Here is a 15,000-nt window from a genome sequence, read left to right as displayed (position 1 = left end):
TATATTTTATATCTAATGTTCCAGCAGGAAAGAGGAAATATTTCAGACTTTTGAAAATGAAATTTAAGATGTTTTAAAAACCTTCTGAAGCCATTTCATACTCTGACATAAGCTCATCATTTCAAATCTAATTACAGAAACTCTTCATGAAGCATAAAATAAACAGAACATTAAATATAAACTGAATTATATTCTGTCACCTGTTTGAAGCTAAAAATGTGACTTTTGTCATTAAAAAAGGATCCAACAGGACAAATTCTGTCCACATTCTCGGCTGTTTTGTCTTGTTGCAGTGTGAATATAGAGTCCAGCTTCCACTGTTTGTCAATCAGTCATTTAAAGGCTTCATAATAAATAAATAAATATTAATAAAGCAGCTTGTTGAACCAGAAAGGACTCACAGAAAACTGTTACTGACATGCTTTATTGCAGGTCACTGAGAAATGATAAAACCAAAGTTAACATGTTATTACTCCAGTATCATACAGCATAACATCTTTATTATCAATATTAATATTAATACAGACTCGACTGCTTTGGCAGAATCTGGCTCCAGCTTCTGTTGCTGTTTAATATTCCAACACTGACGAGTCTACCGGCGTCTCAGCTACGTGCAGCAGATTCACATCACACCAAAGCGTTCTGCTGGCGGCCATGTTGCTTTACATGTAACAGACAAAACATTACAAAACAAACCTCATATGCTGAGTGAAATATCTAAAAGTCTGACTGAAATCCATAAAACAAGAAAGTGAGGGTGTTTTATCTCTACAGATAAATCATAAATAGCTCATTTCATTGCTGACTAAGTTAAATACTTAACAAATACATCCAAAAGGTCACTAGAAGCCGGAGAGAAGCTGCTCTGATATGGCGAAGCGTTCGGCTGCAGACTCGTGAACGTGCTCGCTGTTTGCTCAAAGCCGCCGCTGTTTTCAGCACATTCTGCAACACATTTCTGTCATTTTACAGCGAGGTCAGAGCGCTAATGTTCACAAGACACACAGAACACAGTTTGTAGGAGATCTGAAAGTCTTTGCGGTCTGAAGTTTGAATCCACTTTAGTGTCCAGTTTCCTTCCTGTTCTACAGTTTGGACTCACAGAGACAACAAACTCGTCTCCGCTTCATTAAAGCAGTTTTGATCCGTCTACAGCAGAGAAGAAGCTCTAACTGATCTGCTGCTGCTGCTTCTCTCCCACAACACAGATACATGTGTGTAATAAACAGAACTGTGCAAGAGTTTTAGTCACTTTAGATGTTTAGATTCTTCTCCATGATGCAGCAGCATCAGGAGGCGTCTGATCATCTGCAGCCAGAGTCATAAAGAACCTCGACATCATGGAGTCAGTCTGGGATCAACATGAAGCGACAGAAGCAGCTGAGACGCCGAAATCCACAGAAGAAGAACTGCGGAAACTTCTCCGAGATGCAGGAACAACCGACCTGCCGAGAACCTGAAACACTGAGAACTGCTGCTGCTTTAAAGGCAAAGCTGCTCACAGCAGATACTGATTCACTTCCTGCTGTTGAATCAACTCTGGATCACTGATCAATAACAACTATTCATGGCATTATTGGTAACGCTTTACTTTACAGGTCTGTTCATTTTACACTCATTTCCTGGAAATATTCTGAGTAATTTGCAGGTATTTAACGGTTAATTTTACAGACATTTGGTGCAATTTGGTACAAATTATAAGAAAAAATGGAAAAGTTGTTGAGTTAGTTTGGTTGGTTAACGCTGAGTCATTATTTGGGTTCAGACATAGTTCTTCATTTGCAAAAACTGACAGAAAAACACATTTTACATGTCAGCATATTATTAAAACTCCAAATGACCAAACGACATCATCCTGTCAAAGAGTTAATGAATGAATGAATGAAGAGTTAATGAATGAATGAAGAGTTAATGCAGCAGATACTTTTAGCAAAGTACTGAAATAACTAATATGCTGATATATCGTCTGATACACAAATTAACAACAATGTATGAAGCCAAATGTAACGAGTGGGAACTTATTATATTATATCTGTTTCTTCTTATAATTTGTAAAATGTCCCAAAAATCTACTGTTAAATACCTGCAAATTACTCAGGAAATCAGAATAAAATGAATAAAGAGTTACTGCATTATTTTTGAAAGCTCACTTTACTTTAATGCCTAAAACTTTTGCACAGTACTGTGTATATATATATGTGTGTGTGTGTAATGTGTGTGTGTGTGTGTGTGTGTGTGTGTAATGTGTGTGTGTGTGTGTGTGTGTGTGTGTGTGTGTGTGTGTTCTGTGTGTGTGTGTGAGGGAGAGGAGTAAATCCATCACAGACATGAGCAGACAGGTGCAGGTCAGACCGCCGTCTCCTGGTCTTCTCTCTGGATCATCTGGTAATGTTGGCGGTTCTCCAGGTAGTCGGCCAGCTCCTGGTCGTCGGCCTTCTCGGCGCGTTGTTTGGGAGTCTCGCCCTGAAGATAAACACGGTTTAACATGAGAGCAGCGAGTAATGATACATCGTGCTTTATTCACCAAACAGCCTCGATCTGAGTCGAGTTGCTCTGCAGCTTTCAGGAGTCCAAATGAACATTAAAGCTGTGTTTCTTGCTGTAATCATTCCTCCTGTTCATACTGACCATTAGAAGATCCCTTCATAATGACCTTACAATGGAAGTGATGGAGGACAAAATCCACAGTCTGAAGCTAATATGAAGCTTCAGCGTCCAAATGAGTCAAATCAAGTAGATATCTTTCAACGTTACAGTCTTTTTAGTGCCAAAGTTCCTCTTTTTGTTACTATACTTCCACCTGCAGCTCAACAGGGAAACACTGTCCGAGGAAACACAAAGAGGGAATTTGATGCTAAAAAGACTGTAAATGTGTCAGATATCCACTTGATATGACTAACTCAGACTGCTGAAGCTGAATAGAAGCTTCACACAGACTTTAAATGACTGTGTGGACACACTGTGGATTTTATCCTCCATCACTAACATTGAAAACACATTTGAAGGATCTTTTAATATCCAGTATGAACAGGAGGAATGATTACAGACACCTGACTGCTGGTTTAACACACTGGGAACTCTGGGAACACTGGGAACTGTCCTTTAACATATACAGTTGTGTTCACAATAATAGCAGTCCCACATCACTAGCAAGATAAATCACTGTTTTTGTTAGAATTTCAACTTCTACACTGCAAGTAAGTTTCTAGAAGGTTTAGTAAAGGTATAGAAAACCAACAGACCCAACAGGCTGCTGATTCTGTGAAACTGAATCATTTACTGAAAGGGGCGTGTTCAAAAAAATAGCATTGCCGAGTTCAATTAGTGAGGTCATTGATTATGTGAAAAAAATAGGTGTTAAACAGGTGGCCCTTATTAAAGGATCAAGGCAACTGACGCTGGCTGTGCATTTGTCCTTGAAAAACAGAGTAAAATGGGTCGTTCAAGACACTGTTCAGAAGAAGAACGTTCTTTGATTAAGAAATTAATAAAAGAGGGGAAAACCTATAAAGAAGTGCAGAAAATGACTGTTCAGCTAAAATGATTGCCTGTGAGTACTGTAACAATCAGACGACGTCTATGTGAAGCCAAGCTACCAGCAAGAAGCCCCCGCAAAGTCCCATTGTTAAAAAAAATACATGTGCTGAAGCGGTTACAATTTGCCAAAGAACACATTGACTGGCCTAAAAAGAAACTGATGTGGACTGATGAGAGTCAGATTGTTCTTTTTGGGCCACAGACAGTTTGTCAGACGTCCTGCAAACACTGAATTCAAGCCACAGTGAAGACGGTGAAGCATGATGGTGCAAGCATCATGATATGAGGATGTTTCTCGTACTATTTATCGCATACCAGGGATCATGGATCAGTTTGAGTACATCAGAATACTGGAAGAAGTCATGTTGAAATGGGTGTTTCAACAAGACAATGAGCCCGAACACACCAGCAAGCGAGCAAAATCATGGTTCATGGAGTGGGCAGCACAATCCCCGGACCCTTAATCCCATAGAAAACTTGTGGGCTGACATAAAAAATGCTGTTCATGAGGCAAAACCAAGAAATGCAGAGGAATTGTGGAACGTAGTACAATTGTCCTGAGCTGCAACACCTGCTGACCAGTGCCAGAAGTTGGTCGACTCCGTGTACCACAGATGTGAAGCAGTTATCAGAAACCGTGGTTATGCAACTAAATATTAGTTTATGATTCTCAGGAAAGTTGAATCTTCAAGCATTTCTTAGTTTATACAGCACATTTTTGAGTTTGTAAAGAGACTTTCTGTAAAATATTATCAAACTCAATTACTTTGTCTAATGTTCTTGCTTTGAAATAGAATGTGCAGCGTCTCCAATGCATTTGTGTTCATTAAAATACAATTTATTTGAAGCATTTTGAGGTTTACTCACCTTTTTAAACACACTGCTATTATTATGAACATAACTGTATATACATTATATACATTATATACATTATATACATTATATACATTATATACAGTACTGCATAGTACAGTAGGCCATCTTGACTTCTTGCTGATTTGACTTCTTGATGCAAATAGATTTAACGTTTAAAATTTAATAGTATTGTGTTTTATTTCATTATTTATTATTACCTCACTCACTGCTCTATTTTGATTCTTTATTCTTCTATTTTGTGTTTGTGTGTTTTCATCCTAATAAAACTGATTCTGATTCTGAGATTGAAACTTTACGGAGCTGTAAAATGTTTTATAAACGTCTGTAAGGAGTTTTAGTGTCTGATGAACCTTTAAATTCATCCTGGATCAGATTTCATGTCTCTGAGCTAAACGCTAACCTCAGAATGCTAACAGCTCATGTTCAGCAGGTGTAACGTTTATCATGCTAACTGTCTTTGGTAGCGTGTTAGCATGAGACATTATAACATTATAACGGTTACTGCTCAGTCAGGAGATTGTTTTGGTGTTTGGTAGTGAGGTTGTAGAGTTGATATATAGATTAATAGACATATAGATCCGTGTCTGGGTAGATAAAGGTTGTGAGGGAGAGAAGTGAAGGAGAATAATAAAGTAGAGCCTCTCAGCTCGTCTCTAACCAGGCGCTGAGTCTCGGCTTCATACCAACAGTGGACACACTAAAGAAACACATGAACTCTTTTCATCTGCTGAGAGGAGGAGAGAGAGAGAAACTCAGATTATGGGCTGCTTCCTGTTAGCACTGGCTTCACTATGGCAACGGGGAGCCGCAGCCTTTGTGTGTGTCGGAGCGAGGCCGGGGATCCTGCGGCGCTTCGTTTCTCAATGACACACAACATTAATCACTTTATACAAGTGGGTCAAATACTGCTGGAGATCCTTTTAAAGTGCAGCAGGACGCCTCGGGCTGGTGGCCGCCGCTGCGCCCGGGAAAGGCCGCGCAGAGCCGATCCATACGGCGCAGAAAACATTCACCGATCGAAAACATCAACGAGAAACGTCAAGTGTTTGTGTCAGGAGCTGCTGTTCTCCAACAACAGTTAACAAATGAAGCAGAGAAGAAGAAACGAGAAGAGGAAACAGACCAGGATGCAGCCGGGAGTCACAATGAATCATCCAAACGTACAACAAACTTTAAACTCATTTACAGAAAATCATCCGAAGATGTTGCTGCTAAAACATGATCTCAGTGTTCCAGCAAACGTCCTGAACGAACGAGGCTTTCTGACTTTTCTGTTAAGAAACTTCTCGTGTCGTCATTGATACAGCATCATTTCAACTCTGCTTGTTCTGATTGGTTCAGTGGTTTGACAGATGGATTTAAAAACAAGCTGCAGGTGATTATTATTCAGTATTTATTAAATGCTACCCCTCAAACTCATGTTGAACAGCTCCGAGCAGAACAACAGAAGCTGCATCATATGTTCAATATCAGATAACAGCGATCCATCGTCAGACCAAACCAACAATCAACTGACCTACTAACAGGTTTTCCTCTGTTGTTGTCCAAAAACTATTAAAACACATCAGTGAGCCGCACACAAACATGAGATTTGTTGACAAGAAGAAAAAAACACCAGCAACATCCTTTAATGAGTTATTATTTAACATGACGTCCTGTATTAAGGCCAGTCAGTCAGGTTCTAATCCTGTTTTAATACTGGAGCTTCCTTTTTGTGTGTATTTGGTTACAGTTTCATCATATAAATCTTCTATGTTGCCAAAAGGCAACAGTAAATTGATCTGAAAAGACTCAAAGTACAGGGAAAGTTCATTGAAGATCATCTTACTGTTGCTTCTGTCTTTAATTTTTTTTTTTTAGTCTGTATATGAATTAAAAAAAATTACGAAAAAGAAAACTGGATATTGTTCGTATAGACGCTACAGACCAGGTTTTAGAGACTAATGAATTACAAGTAAATAAAATCATCAGCTCCTCAAAAAGCTCCAAAAGTAGAGATGCTTTCCAATTTGACACCATGTTTGTCAAATCCCACAAAGATATCTTAACTCCCCCTATTGCTCATTTAATCAACTTGTCTTTTAAACACAGCTCCTTTCCTGATGACTGGAAACGTGCCTTTGTCACGTCTATTTTTAAACCTGGAGACCGTCTTGAAGCCAGTAACTACAGACCAGTAAGTATACTGCCAGTACTCTCAAAGGTTGCTGAGAAAGTCATTAAACAACTGACAACATTTCTTAATAGTCTGCAGTTTTGGTCTACATTGTTTGCAGTTTGGCTTTAGAGCAAATCATTGCACTGAAACTGCTACCTTGCACCTAATAGAGCAAATTAAATCAAGACTTGACGAAGGAGGAGTAGTTGCTGCTGTATTTTAGATCTGCGTAAAGCATTCGACAGTCAATTATGATGTTTTAATATCGAAACTCTCTGAATTTAACTTCTCATCTAGAGCACTGGCATGGATGTCTTCATATTTATCTAATAGGAGACAATGTGTTAAAGTTGGTGACACACTGTCCAGTAACATGAAGTGCACAATGGGTGTTCCACAAGGGTCAGTGTTAGGTCCCCTATTATTTAGTCTATATATTAATGATCTCCCTCAACAGTGTCATGATGCAGAACTACAAATGTATGCAGATGATACCGTTGTGTACACACATGCAAAAACAGCTGAGTTAGCTGCTGCTAAGCTAACAATTGCATTGGAAAGGATCACACATTGGCTAGATCAATCATGTCTGAGTCTAAATGTAAACACGACAAAGGGTATGTTTGACTATGGTACAATCTCCTAATGCTGATATTCTAATAAAAGGTGTAAAAACTGACGTAGTTACTGATTTTAAATATCTTGGTGTGACACTGGATCCAAATTTGAACTTTAAGAAACGTTAAAAAACGGTTAAAACCATAAAATACAACTTAGCAAATTTTAGACATATTAGAAACTGTCTCTCTTTGGACGCTGCAGATATTTACGCAGCTGTGATTCTTTCCCAGATGTGTTATTGATCACATGTTGGGGGCAGGCTGGAGAAACAGCCATAAAACCTCTTGAGTCCTTAAACAAACAAACTCTAAAAACTCTGGACAAAAAGCCGATGCATTTCCATCACTGTAGGGTTCTGGAGAAATACAATTTACTGAGCTCTGAGAATGTTAGATTATTCTCAAATTTGTTTCTAATTTATAAAATATTTATTATATAGTATATATAAAAACTGGTAAATGATAAAATTGTTTGATTAAGTTTTAATATCTCATTTAGTTTACTGGATGTGAAATCGTCTTACAGGAACCTTCACAGAGCAGTATTAGTGCTAAGCTAACTGATGCTACTTTTCTCTTTTCTCTAAAACTCGACCGCACCTCGAACACTTCAAGAAATCGTGTGTCAGACACTTAAATCCTTTTACTGCTCCGCTCACGTTCTCATCTCTAAACATGGACTCTTTGGCTTTCACACCAGTGTTCATGTGTTCGTTAGTGGAGCTACAGATAGAATCACAGAAGGCAGAGCTGGTGTGTGTGTGTGTGTGTGTGTGTGTGTGTGTGTGTGTGTGTGTGTGTGTGTGTGTGTGTGTGTGTGTGTGTGTGTGTGTGTGTGACATGTGAGTGTGTGTGTGTGTGTGTGTGTGTGTGTGTGTGTGTGAGTGACAGGTGAGTGTTTACCTGCAGGTCTGTCTTCATGAGAGACGCTCCGGCCTCCACCAGGTAGTGACAGATACTCCTCTGACAGGAAGAGGCAGCTTTATGGAGCGCCGTCTCACCTCTAAAACATAAATATAAACAGGTAGATGACTGGTAGTTAAACAGGTAGTTAAACAGGTAGATGACAGGTAGGTGACAGGTAGGTGACAGATAGTTAAACAGGTAGATGACAGATAGTTAAACAGGTAGATGACAGGTAGGTGACTGGTAGTTAAACAGGTAAATGACAGGTAGTTAAACAGGTAAATGACAGGTAGTTAAACAGGTAAATGACAGGTAGTTAAACAGGTAAATGACAGGTAGTTAAACAGGTAGATGACTGGTAGGTGACAGGTAGTTAAACAGGTAAATGACAGGTAGTTAAACAGGTAGTTAAACAGGTAGATGACAGGTAGGTGACTGGTAGTTAAACAGGTAAATGACAGGTAGTTAAACAGGTAAATGACAGGTAGGTGACTGGTAGTTAAACAGGTAAATGACAGGTAGTTAAACAGGTAAATGACAGGTAGTTAAACAGGTAGATGACAGATAGTTAAACAGGTAGATGACTGGTAGGTGACAGGTAGTTAAACAGGTAAATGACAGGTAGTTAAACAGGTAGTTAAACAGGTAGATGACAGGTAGGTGACTGGTAGTTAAACAGGTAAATGACAGGTAGTTAAACAGGTAAATGACAGGTAGGTGACTGGTAGTTAAACAGGTAAATGACAGGTAGTTAAACAGGTAAATGACAGGTAGTTAAACAGGTAAATGACAGGTAGGTGACTGGTAGTTAAACAGGTAAATGACAGGTAGTTAAACAGGTAAATGACAGGTAGTTAAACAGGTAGATGACAGATAGTTAAACAGGTAGATGACTGGTAGGTGACAGGTAGTTAAACAGGTAAATGACAGGTAGTTAAACAGGTAGTTAAACAGGTAGATGACAGGTAGGTGACTGGTAGTTAAACAGGTAAATGACAGGTAGTTAAACAGGTAAATGACAGGTAGGTGACTGGTAGTTAAACAGGTAGATGACAGGTAGTTAAACAGGTAAATGGCAGGTGGTTAAACAGGTAGATGACAGGTAGTTAAACAGGTAAACTACAGGTAGTTAAACAGGTAAATTACAGGTAGTTAAACAGATAAACTACAGGTAGTTAAACAGGTAAATTACAGGTAGTTAAACAGGTAGATGACAGGTAGTTAAACAGGTAAATGGCAGGTGGTTAAACAGGTAGATGACAGGTAGTTAAACAGGTAAACTACAGGTAGTTAAACAGGTAAATTACAGGTAGTTAAACAGATAAACTACAGGTAGTTAAACAGGTAAATTACAGGTAGTTAAACAGGTAGATGACAGGTAGTTAAACAGGTAAATGACAGGTAGTTAAACAGGTAGATGACAGGTAGTTAAACAGATAAACTACAGGTAGTTAAACAGGTAAATTACAGGTAGTTAAACAGGTAGATGACAGGTAGTTAAACAGGTAGATGACAGGTAGTTAAACAGTTAGATGACAGGTAGTTAAACAGGTAAATGACAGGTAGTTAAACAGGTAGTAGTTTAACAGATCTGTAGTTTAAAGTGTTTCATCTCCAGATCTGATCTCAGGACTGAGCTTCACTTACGTCTCTTTCTCTGTTGTGTCCAGGTGAGATGTGGGAACTGAAACAAGACAGAAACACATTTCATCCATTAATCGTCACCTTAAAACTACCATATAAACATGTCAAATACTGGAAAATGGACCACATGTATGTGTCTGTAGCTCCTCACATACAGTGCTGTGAAACAGTATTTTCTCTTCCTGATTTCTCGTTACTATTATATTTATTGCAGCTAATTGTTTCAGATCTTCAGACTAATTTGATTCAACCAGAGGAAACATAAAATAGTTTTTAAATGATCATTTAATTTAAAAAAAACAGCTGTATGTTTTGCCTCAGATAAGATCAGCGTTCATCCAGTCAGTTTTCCAGAGTCATCTGCATCAACTATTATCAGCTTGATGTAGTTAAAGTATTGAAAAGAAAAAACCTGCTGATAAATCAGCTGGAAAGGAGAAAAAAGACTTTTCTGTAAACTTTGCTTTTTTGTGAAATATTAGAAAGTTTTACCTCTTGGCAGTTACACGCCAACAGTGTGGGAACTTCTGGTTTAATCTTTGTTCAATCTGCATTTTATAAACTTATCATATATTATTTTATGTCAAATCTTCATCTGAAAAGTAACTAAAGCTGTCAAATAAATGTAGTGGAGTAGAAAGTACAATATTTCCCTCTGAAATGTAGAAAGTAGCATCACATGGAAATACTCAAGTAAAATACAAGTACCTCAAAACTGTAAAATATGTACTTTGTTACGATCCACCAGTGACTGTAACACACTTACAATCTTATTATCTCGCTATTTTGATATGTTCTGGTGTGTTTTTTAATGAAAGACTCTCCTGTCAAAAATAAAGCTGCAAGAACAAAAGTGAAAGACATTTGAGTGTCGCTGACTGTGTGAGGAGAGAAGAATATGTTGCAGCTCCAAACAATCTGTCTGTCAGAGCAGAAAGTTCAAACCAATCAATCACTGTTGAAGTGATTGATGGACGTCAGCAGAGGCTGTATGTTCACCTGCTGCCGGGAACACCTGCACTAACATTCACAGCATGTTTTCATCAGGCTGTGATGCAGGTTTGGCTGCTTCTTGTCGTCCTGAGTCGTTCATGAGTCAAGCAGGAAGTTTCTTTTATCTGATGTCTGAAAACAGACGACCAACACAACCTCGCACTCAGTAAACAACCAGGCCTGGAATCAGTGTCATTAATTAATTAAGAAAAAATCCTTCCAGCTTGAGGTCAAACTGCTACTGAACACTTAATTTAAGCTTTCATTCTCTGATATTTACATCCTGAATCAGTGTCACAGAGCTGCTGTCTTTTATCATGTGAACACTACAGATATTTGTTCTATTCTCTGTTCTGGGGATTTAATCATCTATATTTGGTATTTATCTTGTGACATTTCTTCCTGTCTGCATCTTGTTAAATGGTTGATGGACGGTGAAAACAGCAGGAACAGTTCGCACTCTGATCCAGAGCTCTGCTTTGAATTAAAGTTATTTTATCTCAGACTGAGATTCTCTCAAAGCCACCATGTGGAAATATGAACAACAAGCACAACTCTGGCGCCACTCGGTGGCAGAGTCAGAACAGACCACGAGATATACAGAAAGTGTCTCTAAGGCAGAGAGTGCTGGGACATGTAATATAAAGACCATCTCCAGCCTCATCCCATCAAAGAAAACGGTTGAAACTAAATGATATGTAATAAAACTCACCGTTATCGATGAGGTACTTGATGATGTCCTTGCTGCCGGCCTCCACAGCGTGATGCAGCAGCGTGCAGCCTGCAGCGTCCTGCAGCAGCAGGTTGGCCCCCTGCTGCTGCAGCTCCATCAGCTGCACATCAAGGAAAAGTTCATTTCATGGTGTTTTCATCATTTATAACAGAACAGCGCTCAAAAACTTCAGCTTCAGACAACAAACTGGAGGTCGAGTAACGTACAGGACATAATAAAACATAAACATGTTGAACATTTTCTTTCTGAGCTGTTTTCGGGTGTTTTGTTGTTTGTGTTTCTGCAGGTTCATGTTTTATGTTTTATAGTTTGAATCTGTGAGCATCGAATAAAACCAAACCAAACTACTTAAAACGATGTCTGTGCTTTACTGATTTGATTTGATGCTTAATTTAGTGTCTTTAGGGAAAATATTAAGTGTAACTAAAGATATGACTACATGATTTTTACTGTAAATAATACAGAGAAGCTGAAGGTGCAGTTTTCCTCTCAGGCTGCATATTAATCCAACAAGCTCCAGCAGTCAGAAAGGGTGGAGTGTTTGTAGTCTGAGAGGCGAAACCCAGGGGAAAACAACTCTTTAAAAGAGTTTCTGCACCACTGGCTGCTGCTCTGTTGTTGTGAACACATGGTGATAAATGAAGGACGCCAGCAACACGGTGATCAACTCAGATCTTCTCTCATCTGGATTTTAGCAGCTGGACACTCAAGAGGATTCCGTTCAGACAAACTTTAGTAGGAAACTATAACAGTGAGGATCACTAAGATCACTAAGAGACTTTTTGGATTTTAAAGATGAATTTCACACAAAAACAACCAAGACCACGATATTAGATCATCAGAATCAATCAGTCAGACTCACTGTGTTCAGGTCTTCGGTCTTGACACAGTTGATCAACTCAGCTTCTAAAAACCAGAAGAGGAACACAGATAAACAGCAGTTTAATGTAAACTTCTCAAAAGAAAAGACATGAAAACATCCTGGACTATAACTTTATCTATAACTCTGTAAATACAACGTCCTCATTTTTCTGACAAACTGACTTATTTAAAGAATTCTAAATAAATAAACCTGCAGAAATAAAACATTTTAATCATTTTCTTGGTTCAGTTAGAACCAGAACAACAATAACAGTAGTGCTGTTATACTGTTGGTTTGCTTATTTTACTGATGATGGGTATTTATCCATCTCCAGAGTCTCAGTTAAAGGTAAAACTGCCTCGTTTCAAGCTCGGTGATGACGCGTTTTTCTAAATAATTTGATGGATTTGTGAAAAGTTTTTTGAGTGGAACAGAAGGAGAATTTTCTCAGTGCTTGGAATCTAAAAATCATCAAACTTGGAGATTCAAGAGTGTTACAGAGTGAAAATAAAGTGTGTGTGTTTGAAGCAGTGATGACAGAAGCATGTTCACATCTGGAGGAACATTTAACATGTGACTTTACCTTGTTCAGTGTGGTGTGAGGTAGCACTGGAGGGACTGTCCAACAGAGAGGAGACACAAGCAAAGAGAAAACGTTAGAGGCGAACCTGAAGGACAGTCGAGTGCAACAACAACAACAACAACAACAACAACAACAACAACAAACGACACTAGAGATGGAGCAACACACACAGACTCGATGGAGTTGTACCTAACGGGTTTGAAATCAGCCAGCGTCGTGTTGGAGCGATGCACGTTCACCATCTTTGCTCCTCTCCTTCAGATAACATGCAGGAAACAGTGAGAACAGGTGACAGGTGATAGATGACAGGTGACAAGTGACAGGTGATAGATGACAGGTGACAAGTGACAGGTGATAGATGACAGGCGACAGGTGATAGATGACAGGTGACAGGTGATAGATGACAGGCGACAGGTGATAGATGACAGGTGACAGGTGATAGATGACAGGTGACAGGTGATAGATGACAGGTGATAGATGACAGGTGACAAGTGACAGGTGATAGATGACAGGTGACAAGTGACAGGTGATAGATGACAGGCGACAGGTGATAGATGACAGGTGACAGGTGATAGATGACAGGTGACAGGTGACAGGTGATAGATGACAGGTGACAAGTGACAGGTGATAGATGACAGGTGACAGGTGATAGATGACAGGTGACAGGTGACAGGTGATAGATGACAGGTGACAGGTGACAGGTGATAGATGACAGGTGATAGATGACAGGTGACAGGTGATAGATGACAGGTGACAGGTGACAGGTGATAGATGACAGGTGACAGGTGATAGGTGAGAGATGACAGGTGATAGGTGATAGGTGAGAGATGACAGGTGACAGGTGATAGATGACAGGTGACAGGTGATAGATGACAGGTGACAAGTGACAGGTGATAGATGACAGGTGACAGGTGATAGATGACAGGTGATAGATGACAGGTGACAGGTGACGAGTGACAGGTGATAGATGACAGGTGACAGGTGACAGGTGATAGATGACAGGTGACAGGTGCCAAGTGAAAGGTGACAGGTGATAGATGACAGGTGACAAGTGATAGATGACAGGTGACAGGCGATAGATGACAGGTGCCAAGTGAAAGGTGACAGGTGAAAGGTGAAAGGTGACAGGTGAAAGGTGACAGGTGACAGGTGAAAGGTGACAGGTGAAAGGTGACAGGTGATAGATGACATTTGAAAGGTGACAGGTGAAAGGTGACAGGTGACAGGTGAAAGGTGAAAGGTGACAGGTGAAAGGTGAAAGGTGACAGGTGACAGGTGAAAGGTGACAGGTGATAGATGACATTTGAAAGGTGACAGGTGAAAGGTGACAGATAACAGGTGACAGGTGAAAGGTGACAGGTGAAAGGTGAAAGGTGACAGGTGACAGGTGACAGGTGAAAGGTGACAGGTGACAGGTGACAGGTGACAGGTGAAAAGGTGACAGGTGACAGGTGACAAGTGACAGGTGAAAGGTGATAGATGACAGGTGACAGGTGACAGGTGAAAGGTGACAGGTGACAGGTGATAGATGACAGGTGACAGGTGACAGGTGATAGATGACAGGTGACAGGTGATAGATGACAGGTGAAAGGTGACAGGTGAAAGGTGACAGGTGACAGGTGACAGGTGATAGATGACAGGTGACAGGTGACAAGTGAAAGGTGACAGGTGACAGGTGAAAGGTGATAGATGACAGGTGACAGGTGTCAGGTGACAGGTGACAGGTGACAGGTGACAGGTGACAGGTGAAAGGTGACAGGTGACAGGTGATAGATGACAGGTGACAGGTGACAAGTGACAGGTGAAAGGTGATAGATGACAGGTGACAGGTGATAGATGACAGGTGACAGGTGTCAGGTGACAGGTGACAGGTGACAGGTGACAGGTGACAGGTGAAAGGTGACAGGTGACAGGTGACAAGTGAAAGGTGACAGGTGACAGGTGACAGGTGACAGGTGAAAGGTGACAGGTGATAGATGACATTTGAAAGGTGACAGGTGATAGATGACAGGTGACAGGTGTCAGGTGACAGGTGACAGGTGACAGGTGACAGGTGACAGGTGAAAGGTGACAGGTGACAAGTGAAAG

At 40.0% G+C, this 15,000-nt stretch overlaps 1 protein-coding gene across 2 annotated transcripts in view; it reads right to left on the bottom strand.

Moving 5' to 3' along the window:
- Positions 1 to 408: 408 nt before the first annotated feature.
- dgkzb (diacylglycerol kinase, zeta b) overlaps positions 409 to 15,000 on the bottom strand; it is a 71,759-nt gene continuing 57,167 nt past the window's right edge. For both annotated transcript variants that reach the window (XM_067591038.1, XM_067591037.1), the window contains exons 27-32: positions 12,913 to 12,947; positions 12,330 to 12,373; positions 11,447 to 11,567; positions 9,745 to 9,781; positions 8,095 to 8,194; positions 409 to 2,463 (exon numbers count right to left, since the gene is read on the bottom strand). In XM_067591038.1, coding sequence (XP_067447139.1) covers positions 2,347 to 2,463; positions 8,095 to 8,194; positions 9,745 to 9,781; positions 11,447 to 11,567; positions 12,330 to 12,373; positions 12,913 to 12,947 — 454 coding nt within the window. In that variant the 3' untranslated portion in view covers positions 409 to 2,346. The remainder of the gene's footprint in view (positions 2,464 to 8,094; positions 8,195 to 9,744; positions 9,782 to 11,446; positions 11,568 to 12,329; positions 12,374 to 12,912; positions 12,948 to 15,000) is intronic.

The sequence above is a fragment of the Thunnus thynnus genome, chromosome 5 (genome assembly GCF_963924715.1).
Source record: "Thunnus thynnus chromosome 5, fThuThy2.1, whole genome shotgun sequence".
Classification (NCBI taxonomy): domain Eukaryota; kingdom Metazoa; phylum Chordata; class Actinopteri; order Scombriformes; family Scombridae; genus Thunnus; species Thunnus thynnus.
This window is presented reverse-complemented; position numbering and strand designations above follow the sequence as displayed.